We start from the raw sequence: 22,423 nt of genomic DNA, 5'->3' as shown, positions 1-22,423 counted from the left end.
ACATCACTAATCACTAGGGAAATGCAAACCAAACCCACATTGAGACACCACCTCACACCCGCGAGGATGGCTATAACGACAAATGAAAAGTGACATGCACTGGCAGGATGCGGACATTTAGACCCCAGTAGGTTGCTGGTGAGAAGTAAAACAGTGGCCACCATGGAAAACACTTGGTGGCTCCTCAAAAAGTTGAACGTGGAGTCACCACATGACCCAGCAATTCCACTCCCAGGCATACACTGAAGAAGTGACAGCAGGACTTAAATAGAGACTTGTACACACCTGTTCACAGCAGCACTGTTCACAGTAGCCAACAGGTGGAAACGACCCAATGTCCACCCACAGGTGAATGGATAAACACAGGGTATCCCACGTATAAGAGAATCCTATTCAGCCACAAAGAGGAACAAAGTCTGCCATCTGCTACAAGGTAGACAAACACTGGACACATTGTGCGAAGTGAAATAAGCCAGACACAAAAGATCACACGCTATACAATTACACTTACGTGAAATACCTAGAATAGGTAAATTCACAGAGACAGATGAGGGGTCACGCATCCTTAGTGACCGCAACTGCTCCCCCATGGTCATGGCTTGTGAAGTTTCAGCACTGCATGGGGCTTCAGATATAAGTCACCCCTTCCAAGCCAGATTCTGCCAGCAGCAAAGCCAGTGTTCTGACGTCCGTCTGTCAGACTCAAGCCTGTGTGTCCCTCTGCAGGCTCCAAAGCCCAGCAACGTGAGGTGTCTGTGCCGAGTCCCCTCCTATACCAGGTCCAGCAACCACTGCTTTTCAGCAAACGTGCCGTGACCAATGGGCATGTTAAAGATACTTCTGCAAACTGATAAGTACACATGGTTTAGATTTTTTTCCTTCTAAGTTACCACAATTACAGAAATAATCCTTTCCTGCATTCCTTGGAATCGAGAATAACAAATGTTTTAAAACAACTCAGCTCCCTCATAGCTTTTCAAAGATGTGAAACAGGAACATCTTGTGACTGAGAATGAGGAAAGGACATTTGGTACATGTAACATCTTGAAAAAAAGAAAAAGCAAGTGCGTTAGTTAAAAATAGTAGGTCGGCATGCTTCTGGTGGAGACAGGAACAGACCGTCCAGGAGAGAAAGGCTCGTTACCTGTGGGACGTCGTCAAAGAGCCGCTGAGCAAAGTGCGAGAGCACATCGTCCACAGACTTCCCATTGCCGAACTGGATCACAGTGCCTGTGGCCTCGATGGCAGCCACCCGGACCTTCCAGTGCTGGTGGGAGATGGTCTGCATGAGAGGGCCGATCAGAGACTCTGACTGCATGTGGAAGTGGTCTGTGGGACAGGGAAGCCACGGATCACCAGAGTTTCTCCCATGTACCTCACCCCAGGCCCAGCTCTATGGGCTCCCAGGACCGGCCACCAGCCCCTGTGACCTTCTCACTCTCTTCCTCTCCCACTTAGGCCCTTGCCAAGGAATAGCACACGACCAAGGCTGCCAAGCAAAGCTTCGAGTCTCTTGGCACAGGGAAAGGTTCAGGGATGGCATCTCTATGCCTCAAAGGTGTGAAGAGACAGACCAAAGGGAAAGACTGGGAGCAGGACCCCACTGCAGCTGAGGACGGGAGCTGCAGAGGGAGAGCCTGAGTCTGTTGATGGCTATGGTGGGGGCCTGAAAGGGACAGTGGCCAAAAGAAAGAAGATGAGCCCAGGACACTGAGCATGTGCTCACTTGCAGATACACCTGAAGCCAAATACTGGAACTCCTGGAAATTGGACCAGCACCACTCAAAGCAATGTCACTCCTATTTGTACAGTTCTTACAGGAAATCAGAATCAGAAGGGTCTCTGTGAGAGCCAGGCTGACCATCTTGTTTTGGAGTTCTGGCCTCAGGGCTACACTACTTGGGACCTGTCTATGAAATGGCTATTTCAATGATGCTTTGGTAAGTTCTTTAACCTCTCAAGTCCTCAGACACAGGCAGCTACTACCTAGTGTGATGGGGGCCAGAGGAGGTCTGCCACCCAGGAAAGAGGAGGGGCAGGGGGGACAGTGTTGGGATGGGGAGATGCTTCAAGCTGAAGAAACAGTCTTCCACCCCACAAGGCATTGGTGAACACCCACCACATGGCTGGGGCACATTCAGGCACAGTCCTGCCCGTACAGAACATACAGTCCAGCAGACAGGGAACATGGAAGGCTGGGAGTACCCCCACACACACCAAAGAATGAGAAGCACCCCAAGGGGGCAGGGAAAGAGATGGATGACGGTGATGAGAAATGCATTGTGTGGAGTTTCTAATGGCCATCTCCAGCCCAAGCCCTTTCCTCCAAACTCCACTAGAGTTCTGGACTATCTGAAATCCAAAATTAACATAACCAAAATGGGAACTGTGATCTTATCCTAAATGGATAAGATCCTTGTCCACACCAGATCTCCTTCCTCACTTCTCACCCAATTCAATGAAGTCCTGTCAGTCCTATCTTCAAAATGTCCCTAACCTGTTCATTTTCCTCCGCCTCTATTAGCAGGCTCTCCTGCCCCATGTCCAAGCCATCACTCAAAATATGGATTAATAACAGCCCCAATGACTCCCTCATTCCCTCTCTTGCCACCTCTACAACCTATTCTCCACATAGCACCAGTGAACTTTTAAAACCCCAGACCTGAGTTCTCTCTTCTCAACACAATTCTGCATTTCCTGCTAAATCCAAACCTTACCATGGTGGCACTACCCACCGCCCGCCCCTGACAACCTCTCCCTCCCTCCTTTCCTGCTCCTCTGATCTGACCAGCTTTCAGCTGTTCCCTCCTCCCTGAAGCCTTCCTGCCAGGACTAAGTAGGTGCTTCTTATCGTTCCACATCCAGCCTGAGAGCAGAGAGAGGGAACTGGAGCAAGACCTTCAGAAGTGGCCACTTAGGAAAAAGGAATGTCCTAGTCGGATAAGAGCTTTTAAAATGATGGCAGTGGATTAAAGTGCAGGAGAGAAGCGGCTTCCCTTGCTAAAGGACAGCAGTCAAGGCCAGATGAGGGAAGAGAGGCCTACTCGAGTACAGAAACAGGGATAAAAAGCACTGAACTGATTGGGGCGGAGTTTCTCAAAGCGTGTGGTGTTGCTGCAACCACCAGGATGAAAATCACCCCAGCGAGTGGCAGCTACCAGAGCACATCCCACCCCAACCAGTTCAAAAGAAGTTTGAACTGCGGTGTTTCCAGGAATCTGAACACAGGCAACGGTGGGGGTTGGGGAGGGGAGCACCAGCGCGTGCGCCTGAGCGAGGAAGACTGGGGGAGCGGGGGCAAACGGGCGCGGGTGAGAAGGTTGGGGACGCGGGCTGAGGGGCTGGGGGCGCTCACCCGGCGTGGCGCGCGCCAATGCGGCGGCGCACTGGCAGCTCTCGCGGCGCACGGCTGCGAAGGGGTCGAGCAGCGTGCAGCGCAACACGCGCACCGCGTCGTCCAGGTGGGGCGCGAGCGCCGAGCCGCCCAGGCCCACGGCCAGGCCGAGCAGCTGCACCAGCGCCAGGCGTAGCTCCTCGCACGCCTCAGGCTGCAGCCGGCACGCGGGCTCAGGGCCGGCCAGGCGCGCGGCGAGCGCGGGCAGCAGGCGCGGCAGGGCGTCTCGGGGCCGCGCGGCGCGCCGCAGGCCCAGGTCCAGCAGGTGCGCGGCCAGCGCGCGGCAGCCCTCGGCCGGGTCGGCCAGGCAGCGCAGCAGGCGCGGCAGCAGCAGGCGCGCCCAGGGGCCCTGGAAGGCGGCAGGGTCAGCGGCGGGTCCTGCTTCCTCCAGCGCGCGCCGCAGGGCCTCCAGCGCGCGCCGCCGGCCCGGTTTGCTGTCGGCCTCCAGCCCTGGCAGCAGGCGGCTCAGGGCGCGGCTCAGCTCCGCCGCCTCGGCCGACTCGGCAGCCTCCGCCGGGCCCGCGGCCTCCGCCAGCGCCGGCGCCGCCATCTTCCGCGTCTCCGGTCACCCCGGGAACCGGTGCTTTCGCGACGGCGCGGCGCGGTTTACGGCTGGACTTCCGGCGCTCCGCGCGGCTGCCGGGGGGTGGGGCGGGGACTTCCGGTCTCGGCGTTCGTGGAGGGGCCCAGGACTTCTGCGGGGTGGCCAGAGTGGTCGGGATTGGGGAGTGTTCTTCTCCGTGCCACTCGGCAGCTCCAGGACGAAGGGTCTGTCCCGCGGCTCGGATCCCGCTCGTGCCCGGGAGAAGTCGAGCCGGCTGGAGCCCAGGCAGGACCCCAGAGCCCACCGCCAGCCGGGCTGCCCACGGCCTCGCCGCCAGGGGCAGTGTCCTTAGTGAGTTTTCAAAAAGCAAAACGCCCCTGATTTTAAGAAGTGAGCCTTATTTTGAATTTGGCACTTCTTTTTTGTTGTTGACGTTTGTTTTGCAAAACGGTGGTATTAACAGGTGAGCATTGTGTTTTTCAAATGCTGTAGGGTAGCATTGCGTGACCTTATTCAATTTTCCTCCTACAGGCGTTTGTTTGACCCGGCACTGACTGAGGTCCCTGCACTCACAGATCTTGTGGCCTTGCAGGAGGGGATAAGCTCTTAATGCAAAAATCACATTAATAAATGTTCAGCCATAGTGATCATAACAGTGAATGTCAGAGGAGATTGATACAGGCTTGTAAGGCTTCCAGTAGCAACTGACAACAGAAGTGAAATAAGAATAAGTAGTAGTTAACCAGGTGAAATGGCGAGAGGTGGAGACAGTTGCAGAGGGAGGGAACAGTGTGGGCAAAGGCCCTGTGGTGGGAGTTGTTATAGGCTCCTATGTCGATGTCCTAATCCCAGTCCTTGAAATGTGACTGTTTTAGGAGACAGTGTCTTTGCAGATGTAACCAAGTTAAGATGAGGACATTAAGGTGGGCACTAACATAATATGACTGCTGTTCTCATAAAAAGGAAGACTTTTGGAAATGTGCACAGGGAGAATGCGATGTGAACATGAAACGGCTGTCTACAAGCCAAGGACAGAGGCCTCAGGAGGAGCCAGCCTTGCCCACACCCGATCTTGGACTTTCAGCTTCCAGAACTGTGAGAAGTAAATGTCTGTTGTTCAGGCCACCCATTCTGTATTTGTTAGATCAGCTCTAGGAAAGGAACAAGGGACACTGCTCCAGAAGATAAAAGCTTCTTGTGGGGGAGCAGGCGGGGAGTGGTGAGATAGGTGGGGCCAGCCCACAGGGTCTTGGACTTAAAACAATGGGGGCCTCAGGTTTTAAGATGGGCACATTGGCAAGATCAGGTGTTCACTTTTTACGGACTCCTTTGGCCACCATTGAGTGATGAGTTGGGAGGGAGCCCCTTGGATGGCTATGGTGGCAGTCCAGATGAGAGATGGTGAATACTTAGGTTAGGATGGTGGGGATTCACTTTTCCTTGCTTCTGTTGAAGTACAAATAAATACCCTTCACGTAATTCAATAGACAACGAGGAAAGAATCCTGAGAATTGGAAGTGAGAAGACTGGCTGGGGACCTCAGGACTGGAGGGACAGCATTGCCCTGGGTTCTCTGGGCTTTCTTCTTCTCTCTTATATGCTCCTGGATTAGGCACCAAAGAGGCCTGCAACCCAGAACAGTCAATAGGCATAGACAAATTTTCAGGGAAGGTCTTCTCTTTCTGGCTAGAGCACTGGGAACGGGGATGTCCCTCAGAAGTGCAGTGGGGAACTCACCCCTCCCCTCCACTGTCTGCCTCAGGACAGCTTCAGAACCCCTGTAGGCCCACCCAACCCTTGCTGTATGACTGGGGTGCCAGTGGAGCCTGAAATCTTCTGACCTTCCTCCTGGTGGAAGAAGGCGGCCCAGGCAGAGCATTTACCTCACTCCCACCACAGAAGAAGGTGGCCCAGCAACACCAGGTGGCCCAGGGAGGTGCCTTCCAACTCTGCAGATGGCACCAGCAGGGACTGAGCAGCAGCTCTAACCATGCCCATAAAGCAACCCAGAGGGCAGTGCAAGGGCTCTGAAGACAAAACGGTCATTGGAACCACAGACCACAAAGGTGGGTGCAAACTACGCTAAACCTGAACAGGGTGGCTGCCTGCTAAAACAGAAGATTTAAGTAGAACCAGAAGTCTCCACACATAATAACCCAGATGTCCAGGATACATTTGAAAATCACTTGTCATGCCAAGAACCAGGAAAACTACAAGTTGAACATGAAAGGACAGTTAAGTGACATGAGTACCGGGGTGGACCAGATGTTGGAATCATCTGCCAAGGGTATTAAAATAGTCATAAAAGTGCTTCAAAAAGTAATTATAATTTTTCAAAACAAATGAAAAAATGTGTTTCATTTGAAACAAATGAAAAACAAATGAAACAAAATGTAAAAATTCTTTTACATCAGCAAAGAAATAAAAGTTATGAAAAGAACCAAGTGGAAGTTATAAAACTGAGAAATACAATAACCAAAATAATAGCATGTCCTCTGGGGGGACACAGTGGTCAGCAGAGATGGTGGGATCATCCTGGAGCTGAAGATAGTGCTATAGAATTTACTCCACCTGGCCACAGCAAGAAAACAGACCAAGGGAATGGGCAGAGTCTCAGAGACCTGTGTATCACCAGCTTCCTAGAACAAGAAGAGAAAGTTTGTGGGACTAAAATATTTGAAGAAATAATGGCTGAAAATGTCCCAAATTCAGTGAAAGACATAAACCCACAGAATCAAGAAGCTGAGGCCAGGCACAGTGGCTCATGTTTGTAATCCTAGCATTTTAGGAGGCCAAGATGGGAGGATCACTTGAGCTCAGGAGTTTGAGACCAGCCTGTGCAACATAGTGAGACCCTGTCTCTACGAAAAAAATAAGTTAGCTCGGCCCTGTGGCTCATGCTTGTATTCCCAGCAACTCAAGAGGCAGAGGCAGGAGGATCTTTCAAGCCAAGGAGTTCAAGGCTGCAATGAGCTATGATGACGCTGTTGCACAGCTGCCTGAATGACAGAGGGAGACCCTGTCTCTTAAAATAAAAAGCACTGTGGCCAGGCACGGTGGCTCACAACTGTAATCCTAGCATTCTGGGAGGCCAAGGCGGGTGGATTGCTCGAGGACAGGAGTTCGAAACCAGCCTGAGCAAGAGCAAGACCCTGTCTCTACTATAAAAATAGAAAGAAATTAATTGGCCAACTAATATATATACAGAAAAAATTAGCCAGGCATGGTGGCGCATGCCTGTAGTCCCAGCTACTCGGGAGGCTGAGGCAGCAGGATTGCTTGAACCCAGGAGATTGAGGTTGCTGTGAGCTCGGCTGATGCCACGGCACTCACTCTAGCCTGGGCAACAAAGCAAGACTCTGTCTCAAAAAACAAAACAAAACAAAACAAAAAAGCACTGAGCAAGCCCTGGTATGATAAGTCCCCCAAAAGTCCACGATAAAACACACCATCATTAAACTTTTGAATTCTAAAGACAGAGGAAAAACTATTACAGCCAGACAGAACCAACATACTACTTAACAGAGGAATACCAATTTGAATGACAGCAGATTTCTCCAAAACCACAGAAGCCAGAAGGAAGTGAAAGCCATTTTTCAAGTGTGGAAAGTAATGAGCTGTCAGCTGTGAACCCTCTATCCAGCAAAGCCGCCCTTCAGTAATGAAAGAGTAAAGATGGTCTCAAACAGAAGCAGACTGATAGAATTTGTTGCTACCAGACCTATCTTCAGGAAGGCCTGAAGAAATCTCTCTAAACAAAGAAATTCTAGGGCCGGGTGAGGTGGCTCACGCCTGTAATCCTAACACTCCGGGAGGCCGAGGCGGGCGGATTGCTTGAGGTCAGGAGTTCGAAACCAGCCTGAGCAAGAGCGAGACCCCGTCTCTACTATAAATAGAAAGAAATTAATTGGCCAACTAATATATAGAGAAAAAATTAGCCGGGCATGGTGGCACATGCCTATAGTCCCAGCTACTCGGGAGGCTGAGGCAGAAGGATTGCTTGAGCCCAGGAGTTTGAGGTTGCTGTGAGCTAGGCTGACACCAGGGTACTCACTCTAGCCTGGACAACAAAGCGAGATTCTGTCTCAAAAAAAAAAAGAAAAAAGAAAAAGAAAGAAAGAAATTCTAACTGGCAGACTGGGACTCTCAGGAACTACAGAAGAAAAATGGAATGTGAGAAATAGACCATCCCTCACCTCATGAGTTTCTTTAATCATATTTGATGGTTGAAGCCAAAATTACAACAGTGATATGGGGCTTGGTGTAGGTGGAGGAGGAAATATTTATAACAAATATATTTAAAACATGAGAAGGGTAAGGGGCTTAAGTGAAAGTAAGGTTTCCACACCACACTTGAAGTGGTGAAGTGTTGACACCAACATACTGATGAGGTCCGTGCATATGTGGTGGTATCTAGAGCAGCTGCTAAGGAGACTACGCATAGTGAAGTACTGGAAACCATTATGAAGTGGAATTCTAAAAAATGTCTAAATATCCCTCCCACAGCAAAGCATGGGGGAGGGAACAAACAAAAAGCAAATAATAAAGTGGCAGATATAAACCCTAATATATTTAATTTACATGTAAATGGCCTAAACACACCAACTAGAAGACAGAGATTGTCAGAGTAGATAAAGCTTGACCCAACTGAATGTCTACGGTGACAAAATAACCAACTCAGGAAGATACAGCAATCCCAAATACGTACACACCAAACAATAAAACTTCAAGATACATAAGGCAAAACCTGACAGCTGAGAGGAGAAAGAGACAAGTCTGCCAGTGCAGTTGAGGACATGGGCTCCCACCTTCAGCAGTTCTAGATCTCCTGGACATGGTCAGCAGGATATAGTAGGACTCTAGCCTCAGCCAGTGGCATCTAATTGACATATACAGAACTGCACCGACAGCAACAGAATTCACATCTTTCCAAGTGCCCACAAAACAGATACAAAGAGACCATGCCCTGAGTCATAGAACATTAGCAAATGTAGAAGAGTTAAATCCTACAGAGCATGTTCTCTAACAAGAGTGGCGTCAAACTAAAAATCAGCAACAGAGACAACAGGGCTGGAGATCAGACAGCACAATTCTACTGACATAAAAAGGAAACAGCTGATCCTTGCAACACCTTGGTTGAATTTCTAAAAGACTATGCCGAATGTAAAACCAAATTTCAAAAAGGTTATTTTGTGGTTTCATTTACATAACATCCATGAAATAACATAATTAGAAGGAGAACAGATCTCTGGTCTCCGAGGGTTGGGGATGGGTGGGTGTGATTGTAAAGGGGCAGGAGGAGGGGCTGTGTACTGACAGTGCAGGGAGGTGCCTGGATCATGGGACAGCTGCTGAGTATTCAGAGCCAGTAGGGCCTCCTGTCCCTTTCCCAGGATATACTGCCAGGCTGCATGGAAATGAACAAACTGGATTACAGAAGCAGGAGCAATGGAACAGAAGAACTGATACAGTAAAACAAATAAGACTTGTCTATAAAAGAGAGAAAGTTCTTTATCTTACTGATGTGAGACAGGAGCAAGAATGTGTAGAAGAAAGGGTGAGGGATACAGACAGAAGCAGAAATGCTAATACCTGCTTAATAGGTGTTCCAGAAAATAAAAATGGAAATAGAAAATATTTGAGGAGGTAAGGAGGACAAATCTTCCAGAGTTAAAAATGAAAGAGCTTCAGATCGAAGGACACACAGAGTGCCAAAGAGGAGAGAGAAGGAGAAACCCAGCATCAAGCTGTTGTGAGATGTAAGACTGTCAAAGACAGAGTCACAGACAAAGGAAAAGAACAGATCGCCTTCAAAGGAACAAGAATCAAATTGACTTCAGGTGTTTTTCTGTAATTCCACAAATGCCGTTATTATTGATTCTAGTTGCCTATCAAGAGTCAAAAATGTTGATTTTTTTTCAATAGCAAAATATGCAGACACTTAAATCTAAATACATCAAAAGAAAGGGAATAATAAAGGTAAATACAGAAATTAATGAAGTAGAAAAACAAATATACCATAGAGACTATCAACAAAGCCAAGCATTTGTTCAAAAGAATAAAATAGAATTTCCTAAAACTAAGACAAGAAGAAATAGAAAACCTGAGGCACCTCATGCCTATTAAAGAAATCGAATTTGTAATTTGAAAGCTTCCCACAATGCAGGCCAGAGGCCCAGATAGCTTTACTGGCAAATATTAATTTTCATATTAAATATGAAGTGTTCTATTTCAAAGCAAAAGTTTATTACATCTCAAACAAGAAGCAGTACAATTAATCAAAGTATGCGTCTAAACTACTGACACAGTGTTGCCATCTTAATGGTAGCTTGTTTAGGCCAGCATCAAAGCAGCCTCGACAGTGAGTGGTGATAAAATCACCAAAGGCGTTTTCCACAGCTTGTTGAGAATTGAATATTTTTCCTTTCAAGAAATGGTCCAAAGCCAGGAAGAAGTAGTAGTCAGTTGGTGCAAGGTCTGCTGAATACAGTGGATGACAGTTTCCAAGTCCAGCCTCTGAGCAGCGTTGTTTGTGAGATGTGGTCGAACATTATCTTGCAAGAGGATTGGCCTGTGTCTGTTGACCAATCTCAGCTGCTTAATTGCAAGCATTCTCATCATTTCCTCCAACTGGTTGCAAGACATCCGCCGTAATCAATTGACCAGCATTCATGAAGCTGTAGTGGATAATACCACCAAACAGACCCCATTCGCTTTTTTTGATGAATATTCGGTTTTGGACTGTGTTTTGGCACTTCATCTTTATCCAACCATTGTGCCAAATGCTTGCAATTGTCAAAAAGAATCTATTTTTCATCACGTTAACAGTATGGTGTAGAAATGGTTCACCTTTATATCGTAATAGCAGAGAAAGTCAAGCTTCAAGACAATTTCTCTTCTGATGCTTGCTTAATTCATGCAGATCCCATGTATCCAGCTTCTTTACCTTGCCCGTTTGTTTCAAATCGTCCAATATTGTTGGAATAGTAGCATCAAACCTTGCTGCTAATTCATGCATAGGTTGAGATGGATTTGCTTGCACTACAGCTTTCAGCCCATCATTCTCCACCTTGGTCTCAGGTTGCCCATGTGGCTCATTTTCACGATTAAAATCACCAGAATGGAATTTCTCAAACCATCTATGTACTGTATGTTCATTAGCCACATCCTTCCCAAACACTTCGTTGATATTTTGAGCTGTCTGTGCTGCATTGGTTCCACGACAGAACTCATATTCAAAAATAACACAAATTTTTGACTTATCCATGGTTTCACAAAAATTGCTCTAAAAAAAATCCGACACATAATCACAAGCCAAACCATGTGTTTGAAAGACTGAGGATGTACCTTCATAATAAAAATAAAACAAGAAGTGTCTAAGTAAAATGTCAAAGGTATTAACTGTCAAACTTAGTATTTAAGGAAATTGGATGTTTCAAACTTATTAACCTAATACTTCAAACCTTTAATAAATAACTCCAGTCTTAAATAACCTCTTCCCAAGAATAGAAAGAGGGTATCATTTCCCAATTCATTTCATCAGCTTCGTGACAGGGACATTGCATGAAAGAAATATTGTAGATCAACTTCTTTTATTGAACACAGATACAAAAATATTAATGAATTAAATCTAGAGATTTAAAAAAGGATAAACCATGATTAAATTGAGTTTATTCCAGGAATGCAAATTGACTTAAATTACTCAGTGTAATTTACCACATTAAAAAAATGGAGAAAAACCACGGGATTGTCTCAGTAGATGCAGAAAAAGCATTTGCTTTTACGATAAAACTTTTAGCAAATCAGGAATAGAAGGGAACTTCTATTAGTCAAATCTACAAAGATCCCACAGAAAATATATAAAATTCTGGTAGGTAGTTTCCAAAGACAGCCACTGACAATTCTTTCTACCCTTGCATGTCTCTCCAGTCTGTTTCCTCTGATGTTGAATCCCAGCTGGCCTTGGAACTTGCCTTGGATACTAGAATGTGGTGGAAATGGTGCTGAGACGCCCAAGCTGGTGTACAGGAGATCTGGCAACCACTTCACACCTGTTAGATGGGCTGTTATCCAAAAACAAGAAAATAACAACTGTTGGCCAGGATGTAGAGAGCACTGCTGGTGGGAACAGAAGATGCTGTGGCCACTGTGGAAGACAGGATGAAGGTTCCTCAAATAATTAAAGACAGGACTGACTACCATAGGATCTAGCAATCCCACTTGTGGGTACACACCCAAAAGCATCGAAAGCAAGGAATTAAAAGGTATTTGTACAGCCCTGTTCTGAGTAGCGTTATTTACAATAGTCAAAAGTCAGAAACAGCCCAAGTCTGACAACCAGATATAAGTGGCCGAGGCAAATATCTCCATCAGTGGACGTTTATTAAGCCAACGTTGAGGGAGCACCTGGGAAAAACACAAACCAGACAAATCTGTGGCTGTTTTCCCTAAGGGGAGTTCGGAGGTTTCAGTATTGAAGGGAGTAGGGCACACAGGAAAATAAATCAGAGAGGATGGTGGGGAGACAGTGTTACATTCTTGTGAGACCCAGGAAATCTACATTTCACATAAGATAAGGCAAATGTTAAGAGAGAAAAAGGGAGTGAAGGAAGCATCGATTATGCAGATGCCCCTGGGTGGGTGGGAGAATGATCCTGTCTTGCCTCTGTCCCACACCTGCAAAGATAAACTTGTAGTGCAATCGATTTCAGAACTAGACATAGCCTGGAGACCTAAAGTTGCACATTGCATGTCCTTGCTCATAGGAAGTCAGCAAGGAATTTCCTTAATGAATGACCTGTGGGGCCAGCTCTTCACAGGTGCCCGAGGCCTTTACCTTCCCTTTTGTATGGCAGTGGGAGGGAGTCTGAAATTTTTATTTTCTTTTACATGGCCATTGACAGATGAATGGATAAGCAAGTGTGGTCTGTACACATGATGGAATACTATTCAGCATGGAAAGGAAGAGGGAGGTTCTGACACATGCTAGGTCATGGATAAACCTTGAGGACATCATGCTACGGGAAACAAGCCATCCCCCAAAGGGCACATCCTGTGTGACACCACTTACCCAAGACAGCTGGTGTTGTCGACATAGTGGCTTGGGGTTTGACTTTGTTCTGGGGGATCTGTTACCACGTGGGAGAGGCCAGGCCCCAGTCAGCACCTCTGAGGGTGCAGGGAGGAGAAACCCAGAGAAGATTCGGCCATGCTCTCTCCTTCCCCAGGCTGCTCCCGCAGGGAAAAGGGAAATGTTTTGTGGAGTTTTAATTACTTCACAGTCTGAACACTTACAATGGCTGATTGATGCTGGTGTATATCTTAGCGTAACTATTGAACTTTTAAATTTTCTGTGTTTGAGCCAGAGTGTCACAGAGCTGTTCAAATTTATACCTAAGGGCAGAAATAGGACAGCATCCACTGAATATATCTCAGGGAGCCACAAAGGTAAGGAAGAGGTGATTTCCAAGTCTGTTCCAGGAGTCCTGCTTGTCCAACATCTTGGTTACACGTTTGAAAGTGTATGATTTAGTCCAGTATAATAAACTAATTTTAGCAAATAACTCTGAGTTTGCTCATTCATTATTCATTCCCTTTGACAAATATTTATCTGGCGTGTGACATTTCTGGGCATTGTGCTAGGCACCCGAATACAAGGATGAGTGAGAGGAGATGCGGTTCCCTCTCATGGAGTTGAGCGTGCGGCAGGGAGATGGAGGGCCAGGTGATGACACGCACTGGCACGGCTGTGACGCACACGGCAGAGCAGACACTGGCGTGGGGACTGAAGAGTGAGGACCCCTAACCAGGCACAAATGGAAGGGGTGCTGGGACGTGGCCCCGTGGAGGGAAACAGAGGCAGGTGGAACGTGGGCACGTCTTTTTCAAAAGGGTGTGTCACGGCGAGGAACAAAGGAGACAGATCAGGACAAGAGATGGTGCTGATTTGGGCTAAAGTGCTCGTGGGGGAATGTGAGCAGACTTGAGAGTTATTCTGCAGATAACGTTGACAGGACTTGGCCACAGACGAGGAGCTAGAGGGAGGCAGATGTCAGGAGGACCCGCAGGGCTCTGGCTCGGGCCACTGGACAGATGGAGGCATCTCTCGCAGAGATGGAAAACACTGGAAGGGGACCAGGCTGCAGAGGAAAGCAAGCATCTAGCTTGGGGCACAGTGATCTGGACATGGGTTCCTGTTATGTGACACTGCCGAATGAATCACCCCAAAACACGGTGGCAGCAAACAATGGCATTTATTAAGTCCACAGATTCCATGGGTCAGGGGGCTCGTCTCTATCCACGGTGGACAGGCCTGGACTGAAGTGGGGGCTGGAGGCGCCTGGACGCTGGCCACGCATGTGTCTAGCTGTCAACGCTGACGGTTGCTGGGAGCCTGGCTCCTCTCCACGTGGGCCAAGCTGGGCTTCCTCCCCACAAGAGCAGGAGGGAACCAGGCAGAAGCCTGAGTTTTATCTCAGCCACATCCTCACAGGCTGGCAGCAGGAGCTCAGCTGGCCTCAGAGCTGGTGGGGAAGCTGTCCCACTTCAGCTTAGCTGCCGGGTGAGCTGGCCAGTCTGTGCAGACCCGACACCCCTCTGCCAGCATCTGAGGTTGGGCTCTCCAGAGAAGGGTCTGCATGCCCTGGGAACCATTGGGGGCACAGGGCTGGGTCTCTGTCCAATGTCCCAAGTTCACTACACACCTGCTGCAGGTGTGGTTCTCCCTCCTTCCTGGGACTGTGCCCTCCAGTCCAGAGACAGCTGTCTCACTATGTAGAGGATGGATCGCAGTGCTGTGCTGAAGCAGGACAGGGATGTTTGCCTGGGGCCTGGAGCCAGCCCTGCCTCCCTGCACCCTCTCGCTTACATTTCTAGGGCATCTAGTAAAACTAATTCCTGAGACTTTGGAGGCTTCTAGGCTAGAAATTGGGCTCTTCTTAACTTTCCACACTGCTGGCTTAGAGCTCATCTTCTCAGTTCTGTAGGTCAATGGCTACCCCCATCCACTGTCAGATTTCCAAAATTGTCCTGGGGTTCATGCTTTTTAAAACAAAATGCCTTAATTGTGGTTTTAGTGCACTTTCAGGAGGAAGTGAAAATAATGGATGTTTTAAATTCTCCCTCTTTACCAGGAAGATTTAAACATTTTAATATAAAAAGTTTATTTTTGGGCCGGGCGCTGTGGCTCACGCCTGTAATCCTAGCTCTTGGGAGGCCGAGGCGGGCGGATTGCTCAAGGTCAGGAGTTCAAAACCAGCCTGAGCAAGAGCGAGACCCCGTCTGTACTATAAATAGAAAGAAATTAATTGGCCAATTGATATATATATAAAAAATTAGCCGGGCATGGTGGCGCATGCCTGTAGTCCCAGCTACTCGGGAGGCTGAGGCAGAAGGATCGCTCGAGCCCAGGAGTTTGAGGTTGCTGTGAGCTAGGCTGACGCCATGGCACTCACTCTAGCCTGGACAACAAAGGGAGACTCTGTCTCAAAAAAAAAAAAAAAAGTTTATTTTTGAATAGGTAATATGTACATACAGCATAAAATTCAAAACATACCCAAGGACATAGGAAACAGTAAATCTCCTTCTCTTTCTCAGACATACAATTCCCCACCCAGGGGCAAGCTCTGTCCTTAGTTCCAAAGTGCCCTTCTAGAGAGATTCTTAGGTGAAATAAACATACACTAGTGTGTAATTTCACTTCTTAAATGGTAGCACAGTATACATAGTTTCACACCACATTTTTTTCTCACTAAAGAACATACCTTGGAGATCCTTTAATGTCAGTTCACACAGAGCTGCCTCATCCCCTTTACCAGCTGCATAATATTCCATCATTAGGACATGCCATGATACTCTTCATCAGACCCTTACTGATGAGCATTTCGTTTTTCCCTGAATGTTCTATTGTTTTATGCATTTTTATGCACATGGGAATGCATAAAATACACAGATACATTTTCCCACATGTAGAAAAACATATGAACAAGTATAGTCACTGCAGTACTGGTAAATTATTGATAAAATATTGGTAAATCTACCAAAGTGGAATTTCCAGGACATATCAGCCGTACATTTACATTTTCAATTGAAACTTTCTAAACCAATCTCTGTGGAGGTGGTAGCAATTTAGATTCTCGTAACGTATGAACACCTGTCTCCCACACCCTTAACACAACAATAGTATCAGATTCTTGGTTATTCCCCACCCAATAGGTAAAAAATAGTATCTCTGTGTAGATTTAATTTGCATTGTTCTCATTTTGAGTGAAGTCAGATATCTTCATGCTAAGGAAATTAACCCTTGTGATAAGTATTATAATAAATGTATTTTTTGTTTTGTCTTTTGAATGTATTTGTTTGTATAGAAAAGTTTAATTTTTATATTGTCAGGTTTGGCAATATTTACATTTAAGCCTCCCAGATTTTGCATTATGTTTAGAAAGTCCTTCTACTCCAAAATGATACATTTTTCCAACTTCTATTACTTTTGTATTTTTGATATTTATATTTGAGTCTTCAATTCATCTGAAATTTATCCATATAACAAGTGACATAAAAATCAAACTTCATTTTTCTCCAGTTGGCTTTCTAGTTATCTCCAAATTATTTCTTAAATTGTTCTTTTCCCACTAATTGCCAATGTCACCTTTATCACATACGAAATTCTTGTAAATATTTGGGTTTATTTCTGAATTCTTTGTTCTGTTCCCTTAGTATGTTTGTTCATTCATATGTCAGATTCATACTATTTTAATTCTTTTGTCCTTATATTTTCATACATGGTATTGCTCAATATCTTCTGCTTTCTCCTGCAGCTGTTTTCTTCTTGCCTTGCACCAACCCAGACATAAAACTGGGCTGCTTTTCCTTGATTTCCCCCTTGCATTCGTTATCTATTGCTCCATAGCAAATTACCACAGACTTGGTGACTGAGGACAACACACACTTACTACCTGACGGTCTCTGTGGGCTGGGAGTCCAGGCATGGCTCTGAAAGCTAACATGGGTGCCAGGCCTGGGTGTTCACCTGCGGCGTGAGCAGGGAAGGGCCTACTCTCAGGTGCATGTGGTTGTTTGCAGTGTTCACTTCCTCCCAGGCCGGAGGCTGGAGGCTGCCCCTGGCTCACGGCTGTGGGGTCCTCCCACAGCGGCTCACACGGCGGCTTCTTCAAGCCTGGCGGGGGAGACAGGCCCCAGCAAGGCCAACAATGCAACGCAGCCACAGAGAGCGTGTGTGGTGGTCACCACCACCTTGGCTGTGCTGCGTGGAGAGGGGCAGGTCTCAGGTCCTCTCCACACTGAAGGGGAGAGGACCCCACAGTTGTGAGTGCTGGGACGTGGGGAAAGAGGTAGGGAGCCCGTGGCCATTGTAGCATCTGTCCACCACGCCAGGGAGTCCCGTGCAGAGCAGACTTCCTAGAAATTCCGTGGGGAAATTTTGTGTGAAATTTTGGATCCCAGACCTGCACCATGAGCAATTTAAACCTTAAATATTAGAGAACACTATTCCTACAAAGTCCTGCTCCCTCCCCTCGGGGCAACCTCTAACGGAGGCATGTCCCTTGCAGAAGCCCCAGAAGCCCCATGCTGGTGCCAGATTGCTCAGAACCATCTCTCTCTCCTGCCTCCCACCTGTGTGCTTCCATCCTCAGCCCTCTGTCCCCCTGCTCTGCAGCTGCACCTTCTGCATCCCAGCAGGGCAGGAAGGTATCCACTCAGGTCACCCCTGGACTCAGGTCACCCCTGAGGAGAGGACTTGGTTACTGTTCTCAGCTACAGAGCTCCTCTGTGTGCCTTGTGCTCATGCTCAGCCTCTCGCCCCCTCAGTTCCTCACATTACCCACTGAGATCTAAGGATTTAATGGCCTCTCCCAGTGGCCGTTGGCACGCACAGCATCTCCTCCATGCTCCAGCTCAGGGAGCTTCCGAATGCTGCCTGGGTGACCACAGCTGCGTGGGGCAAACTCCCGGTCCACACCGGGAAGTCCACCTGCAGAGCCCACCTCAAGCCACGATACTCTGCATCCTCTCCAGAGGACAGAGCGGCTTAACCAATAATCCTTTTTGCCCTTTCTGTACCCTAGAAAATATCCGTGTTTGTCTCTTTGCCATGCAGAATGAATAAATAGGGCAAATGCTATCCGCTCACACATGGCGCTCTCAACATAGCAGGGAGGCAGAAAGGAAGCCAGGGCCTTCCACAGAACTACTCACTTGCACTGTGATGACCCAGACTTACGGGGGACCCTGGGGCCCTTCAGAGGCTGTGGGGGGTGCCTTAGGGAACTTCCTGCAGAAGTGACATTTCAGCCGAATCTTAAAGGATAAGGAGTTGGCAAAGCAGAGTTTGGGGACCAGGGGTGACTGGGGAGACAGTGTGGCTTTGAGGTTGGATTGTTGCAAGGCTTGGTCACTGTGCGCACATCTGTCACCGGATGAGTCCTGCAGTCAGGTCCAGGGTGAAGTGACTTACAGAGCTGGGACGTGTAAATACCTCTGCCGGGGAAGGAAGGGCCCGGGCACGAGGAAAGGTCCTCCTCACTCATTCTCAGGCAGGCAATTTACTGGGGTTTTGAACAGATAGGCAGTCACCAGCTGCGTATTTCAGAAGGAAGTAGCTGCTCAGACACCATATCAAAGCCAGAATGTGTCACCTCCTAGCAGGGTGGTGGCCTACTGTTGGTGGTCTACACAGTTTGATGACCAAGCTTACCATACCCCTCTCTGTCTGACCTGGGGCCTTGCTGGAGGGGTCTTGCTGAGGAGGGCTGTGTGGGTCAGATTGGCGGTGTGTCCCCTTGGATGTTCTCAGTTGCTATCAACAAGAAGCAATAAGCCAACCGGCTTGGGCAATAAAAGGAACTTGTGGGCAACCCAGGACTTCAGGCTTTTCTTTCTCCTGAGCAACTTTCTGTTCTGGCCAACTCAGACACTGCGCATGGAGGCTGCCAGGGCTCAGGCCTCACTACTCATCAGGACTCATCACCATTTGTAAATGGTGCAGGCTGGAGGGGGCCTGCTGACTGGCAGTGCCAGAGAGGTCTCTGCTCTTTCTTTGTCTATGTAAAGTCATTTCTTTGGGGGAAAATAAAAGGTACTTGTGGGTTATCATAGTTGGAAAGTCCAGCTGCAGGCTGAGCTCCGGGTATGGTTCAACCATGGCCCTAGCTCCGTGTCTCTGTAATTCTCTGCCTGTTTCTGTGGGCTGATTTTGCCCTCTGGGACTGAGCAGTGAGCAGGATATTTGGGAGGGTCTGCCCTTGGCTCAAGTCAGTCAGGGGGCAGCCAGAGAGTGGCCCATCCACAGGCTGGGCAATGGGGGCCCTGCCTTGTACTGCTATAAGAGCAGGACTGGGGGGAAAGCTCTTAGGAGGCACTGGCTGGTGGCCCCTGGGGTTGGGGACCACTGAAATAGGGACCTTAGTGGCCTGAAAGTCTGAAGATGAGAGATCAGCAGGAGGTGCATCATGGTGGTGGGTAGAGGAGGGTCTCAGCAGAAGCCACAACTGAATGAGGGGGAGCTGGGAGCACCTGCTGACAGCCAGCCCTGGACCTGGGGGGCCCTTGTCTCACAAGGACACGGTCCAAGGGGACTCTCTGCTGCATCCCAGCAGAGCGAGGGCTGTGTGTGGGGGTGCCTCAGGGTTGGAGGGCTGTCCTGCAAGGTCAGCTGGAAAGGGTCCCCTCCCCCCTGTCTCTTCCCAGGGGAGGCCCAGGAGGGTCCCATGAGAGAAAAGCCAGCCTTGGAGTGGCTGCCCCCAAAGCCAGACCACCACCAGCCAGACCACTGGCCTTTTTCTGTTACCCTTGTCACTAGGCCACCCTGGAGAAGCCAGAGTAACTGGAGGAGAAAGAGGAGGGTCTGCAGTAGTTCCAGGCAGGGCCAACAGAGAGACCGCCAAAGGGTCCATTGGTTGTGGGATGGACATGTTGGTTCAGGGGAAACTGGACTCAAATTCCTGAAAAAGGTCCAGAACAAGCATTCGTCTGCGCATGGCATGGGCAGGGTCAAGAGGCACGCTAAGGTGGGGCGTGGGGAAGTAGGGGGGTTTCTTGTTGGGCCTGTTCAATTTACCTTCAGCCTGGCAGGAAGGACCTCGGCAATGTCAGCTCTGTGGGGGAACATGCTGGGCGGGGCTGGTGGCCTATGGAGCATCTTGGTGAACAGGTGAGTGTGGACAGGTGAATGGGTGACAAGTAGTTAAGTGTGGACAGGTGAGCACAGGACAGGGAAGCTGTACAGAGAAGACAGGTGAATGTGGCTGGGTATGTGTGGATGTGTGAGTGGGTGAATAGGTTAGCATGAGAAGGTGAGTGGAGGAACAGGTTGGGAGGGGACAGGTGAGTATGAATAGGTGACTGGGGGACAGGTGAGCATGGAACAGGGAAGCTGACAGGTGAGTGTGGACAGACGATTAGGACAGAGAAGTGTGGACAGGTGACTGGAGACAGGGCAGCAGATGTTCTCTCCTTCATGGCATGAGCCCCCCATCCTCTCCTGGTACCCAGACCCTCTAGGAAAGGGAGCTGAAGTCATTCTCCTGCCTGCAGGCTTGCGTTAGTGGATTAGGAAGTCCCAGGGAGGGGACACCCAGGGCTGGCAGGAAATAATTTAGCCCTACGGTTTCCCACTGGGGCATCCAGGTGAAGTGGGTGCCCTTAACCAAGGAAAGGAAATGGGCTGATTCACGGGGTGGCCTGGGCTCACCTGGCCACCCCCTTCTGGACCTTGAGTCAGAGAGACCCCAGAGAATGGTGTGCTTGCTGGAGCATGTGTGGTGTAGACACATGGATGCCAACCCCCAGTTCAGACAGAGCATATTGGGGGTGCAGGGGAGCGCCCTAGCCATAGCCAGGGTGGGTGATAGCAAGGTCTGAGTGGAGGTGTGAGTGGGGGTGAGGGGCGGTGGGGTGGTCCTAGCCATGCTGCCCTACAATCAATCTGTGGGCCCTGTCCAGGCCCAGGGTGGGGGTGGGGAGGCTCAGCAGAGGGCGGGGGAGGGGGCTGGGGAGAAGGCTGCGGTTAGGGGCGGGGGAAGTCGGTCGGTGGGGAGATGGGGGACAGGCCGGGTGCCAGAGGTCGACTGGGGGGTGCAGCCTGCGGGCCTGCGGCGCGGGGGCGGGCGCGGAGGGCGGCGCCGCTGCAGTGCGGGGACCCGGCTCGGCTCGCCCGCCGTCCCCGCGTTCCCGCGTCCCCGCGTCCCCGCGCAGCCGCCTCCGGGTCTCGGGCGCCGCGCATCCAGGTACGCGGTCTGGGGTGGGGTCTGCGCCGGGACCCCGGCCCTGTCCCGAGCTGGGCCTCGCGGGGGCCTGGGAGGCCCACCAGGAACGCGGGCGATTGGGAGGTGCTCGGACCCCTTAGGGCAAGGCGTCCGAGGTGGAACCGCTGGCGTCCACCGGCCCGGGGAGGGTCCCCGCCCGTCTCCCGCAAACCCTGGCGCCCCAGTCAAGGCCAGAGAGGGTCTCCCTGCTCCCCGCAAACCCTGGCGCCCCTGTCAAGGCCGGGGAGGGTCCCCGGGCGCAGAGGCCAGCGCCGAGGCGCGAGGTCTGGGGCGGGGGCGTCCTCCCGGGCCTGGGCATTGTGACTCCGCTCCCGCGGCGCTGAGAACGCGCCACCTCATTGTTCTCCATGTTCCATTCGTGAGGAGGTTTCCGTTGTTTTCCTTTTTTCCCCTCTTTTCCTGTAAAGCAGCCCCACCCCGCCCCTGCCCCCTCCCCTAACAGCAGCCCCTCTCCTGCCCCTCACCCCCCAGCGCCCGTGGGGGTTCCTCCAGCTGGGGCTCTGGTGACAACATCTACATTTCACACAAGTGTCCCTAAAAAGGGGGGATAAAAGCACGACCCAGTAGCACTCTGGGGGAAAGCCCCTTTCCCACCATGTCTCCCGAGTCAGGGATCTGGGGGTCTGGCCCGGACCCTCTCCCTCCTGAGGACGCCCTGCCTTCTGAGGAACCTGAGTGGAGGTAAGGCCGTTGGGGCGGTGGTATTTAACAGTTCACCTGGCCCCGCAAAATGAAAGATCTTCGACAAATGCAAAATAAACTGCTGTTGCTATGTGGCCCTATTCATTGGATATGAGCACAAACCATAAACCTTATTCTACGCCACGTGCATATTTATGAAGCTGAAGGAGCAGCCTCAGCTCCCCCAGCCCGTCCCAAGGTGATTTGGGTTTTCCTCAACAGGGAAGAAGAAGACACCTCCACCATGGCCTCTCCACCCTGTGGGCCCTCAGAAGATGAGGAGAGTGTGATGGCGTGTGAGCTGTATGTTCAGAAGCACTGCATCCAGCAGGTGCTCAAAGACTGCATCATGCATCTCTGCATCTGTAAGCCCGACCGCCCCATGAAGTTCCTCCGGGAGCACTTTGAGAAGCTGGAGAAGGTCAGTGGCTTCCCCTGCTGGGGGTGTCCCTTAGCAGGTGTCCTGTGAAGCCTCCCTACTGTGTTCCATTCTCCAGAAGAAGGTTGGGTGCCCGAGGGGAT

At 49.7% G+C, this 22,423-nt stretch overlaps 2 protein-coding genes and 1 long non-coding RNA gene across 5 annotated transcripts in view; 2 read left to right on the top strand and 1 right to left on the bottom strand.

Moving 5' to 3' along the window:
- DNAAF5 (dynein axonemal assembly factor 5) overlaps positions 1 to 3,967 on the bottom strand; it is a 43,203-nt gene extending 39,236 nt beyond the window's left edge. Inside the window, exons 1-2 of the mRNA XM_012759092.3 lie at positions 3,356 to 3,967; positions 1,145 to 1,329 (exon numbers count right to left, since the gene is read on the bottom strand). Of these exons, the coding sequence (XP_012614546.2) occupies positions 1,145 to 1,329; positions 3,356 to 3,944 (774 nt within the window). The 5' untranslated portion in view covers positions 3,945 to 3,967. The remainder of the gene's footprint in view (positions 1 to 1,144; positions 1,330 to 3,355) is intronic.
- An 82-nt stretch (positions 3,968 to 4,049) lies between these two features.
- LOC105868354 (uncharacterized) lies at positions 4,050 to 13,497 on the top strand. Of its 2 annotated transcripts, XR_001152669.3 has the most exons (3): positions 4,050 to 4,401; positions 11,868 to 12,202; positions 12,842 to 13,497. It is a non-coding gene; the product is annotated as an uncharacterized LOC105868354 (long non-coding RNA). The 2 variants fall into 2 exon arrangements; XR_001152668.3 differs by lacking the exon at positions 12,842 to 13,497 and having other exon boundaries at positions 11,868 to 12,214.
- Positions 13,498 to 21,075: 7,578 nt separating this feature from the next.
- PRKAR1B (protein kinase cAMP-dependent type I regulatory subunit beta) overlaps positions 21,076 to 22,423 on the top strand; it is a 133,207-nt gene continuing 131,859 nt past the window's right edge. Inside the window, exons 1-2 of one of the 2 annotated variants that reach the window (XM_012759094.2) lie at positions 21,076 to 21,181; positions 22,124 to 22,322. In XM_012759094.2, the coding sequence (XP_012614548.1) occupies positions 22,146 to 22,322 (177 nt within the window). In that variant the 5' untranslated portion in view covers positions 21,076 to 21,181; positions 22,124 to 22,145. Of the gene's footprint in view, positions 21,182 to 21,679; positions 21,902 to 22,123; positions 22,323 to 22,423 lie in introns of those variants that run through there. The other variant, XM_012759093.3, reaches the window with a different exon arrangement.

The sequence above is a fragment of the Microcebus murinus genome, chromosome 19 (assembly GCF_040939455.1).
Source record: "Microcebus murinus isolate Inina chromosome 19, M.murinus_Inina_mat1.0, whole genome shotgun sequence".
NCBI classification, from domain to species: Eukaryota; Metazoa; Chordata; class Mammalia; order Primates; family Cheirogaleidae; genus Microcebus; species Microcebus murinus.
The sequence above is the reverse complement of the archived record's forward strand: the minus strand, read 5'-3'. Positions and strand labels throughout refer to the sequence as shown.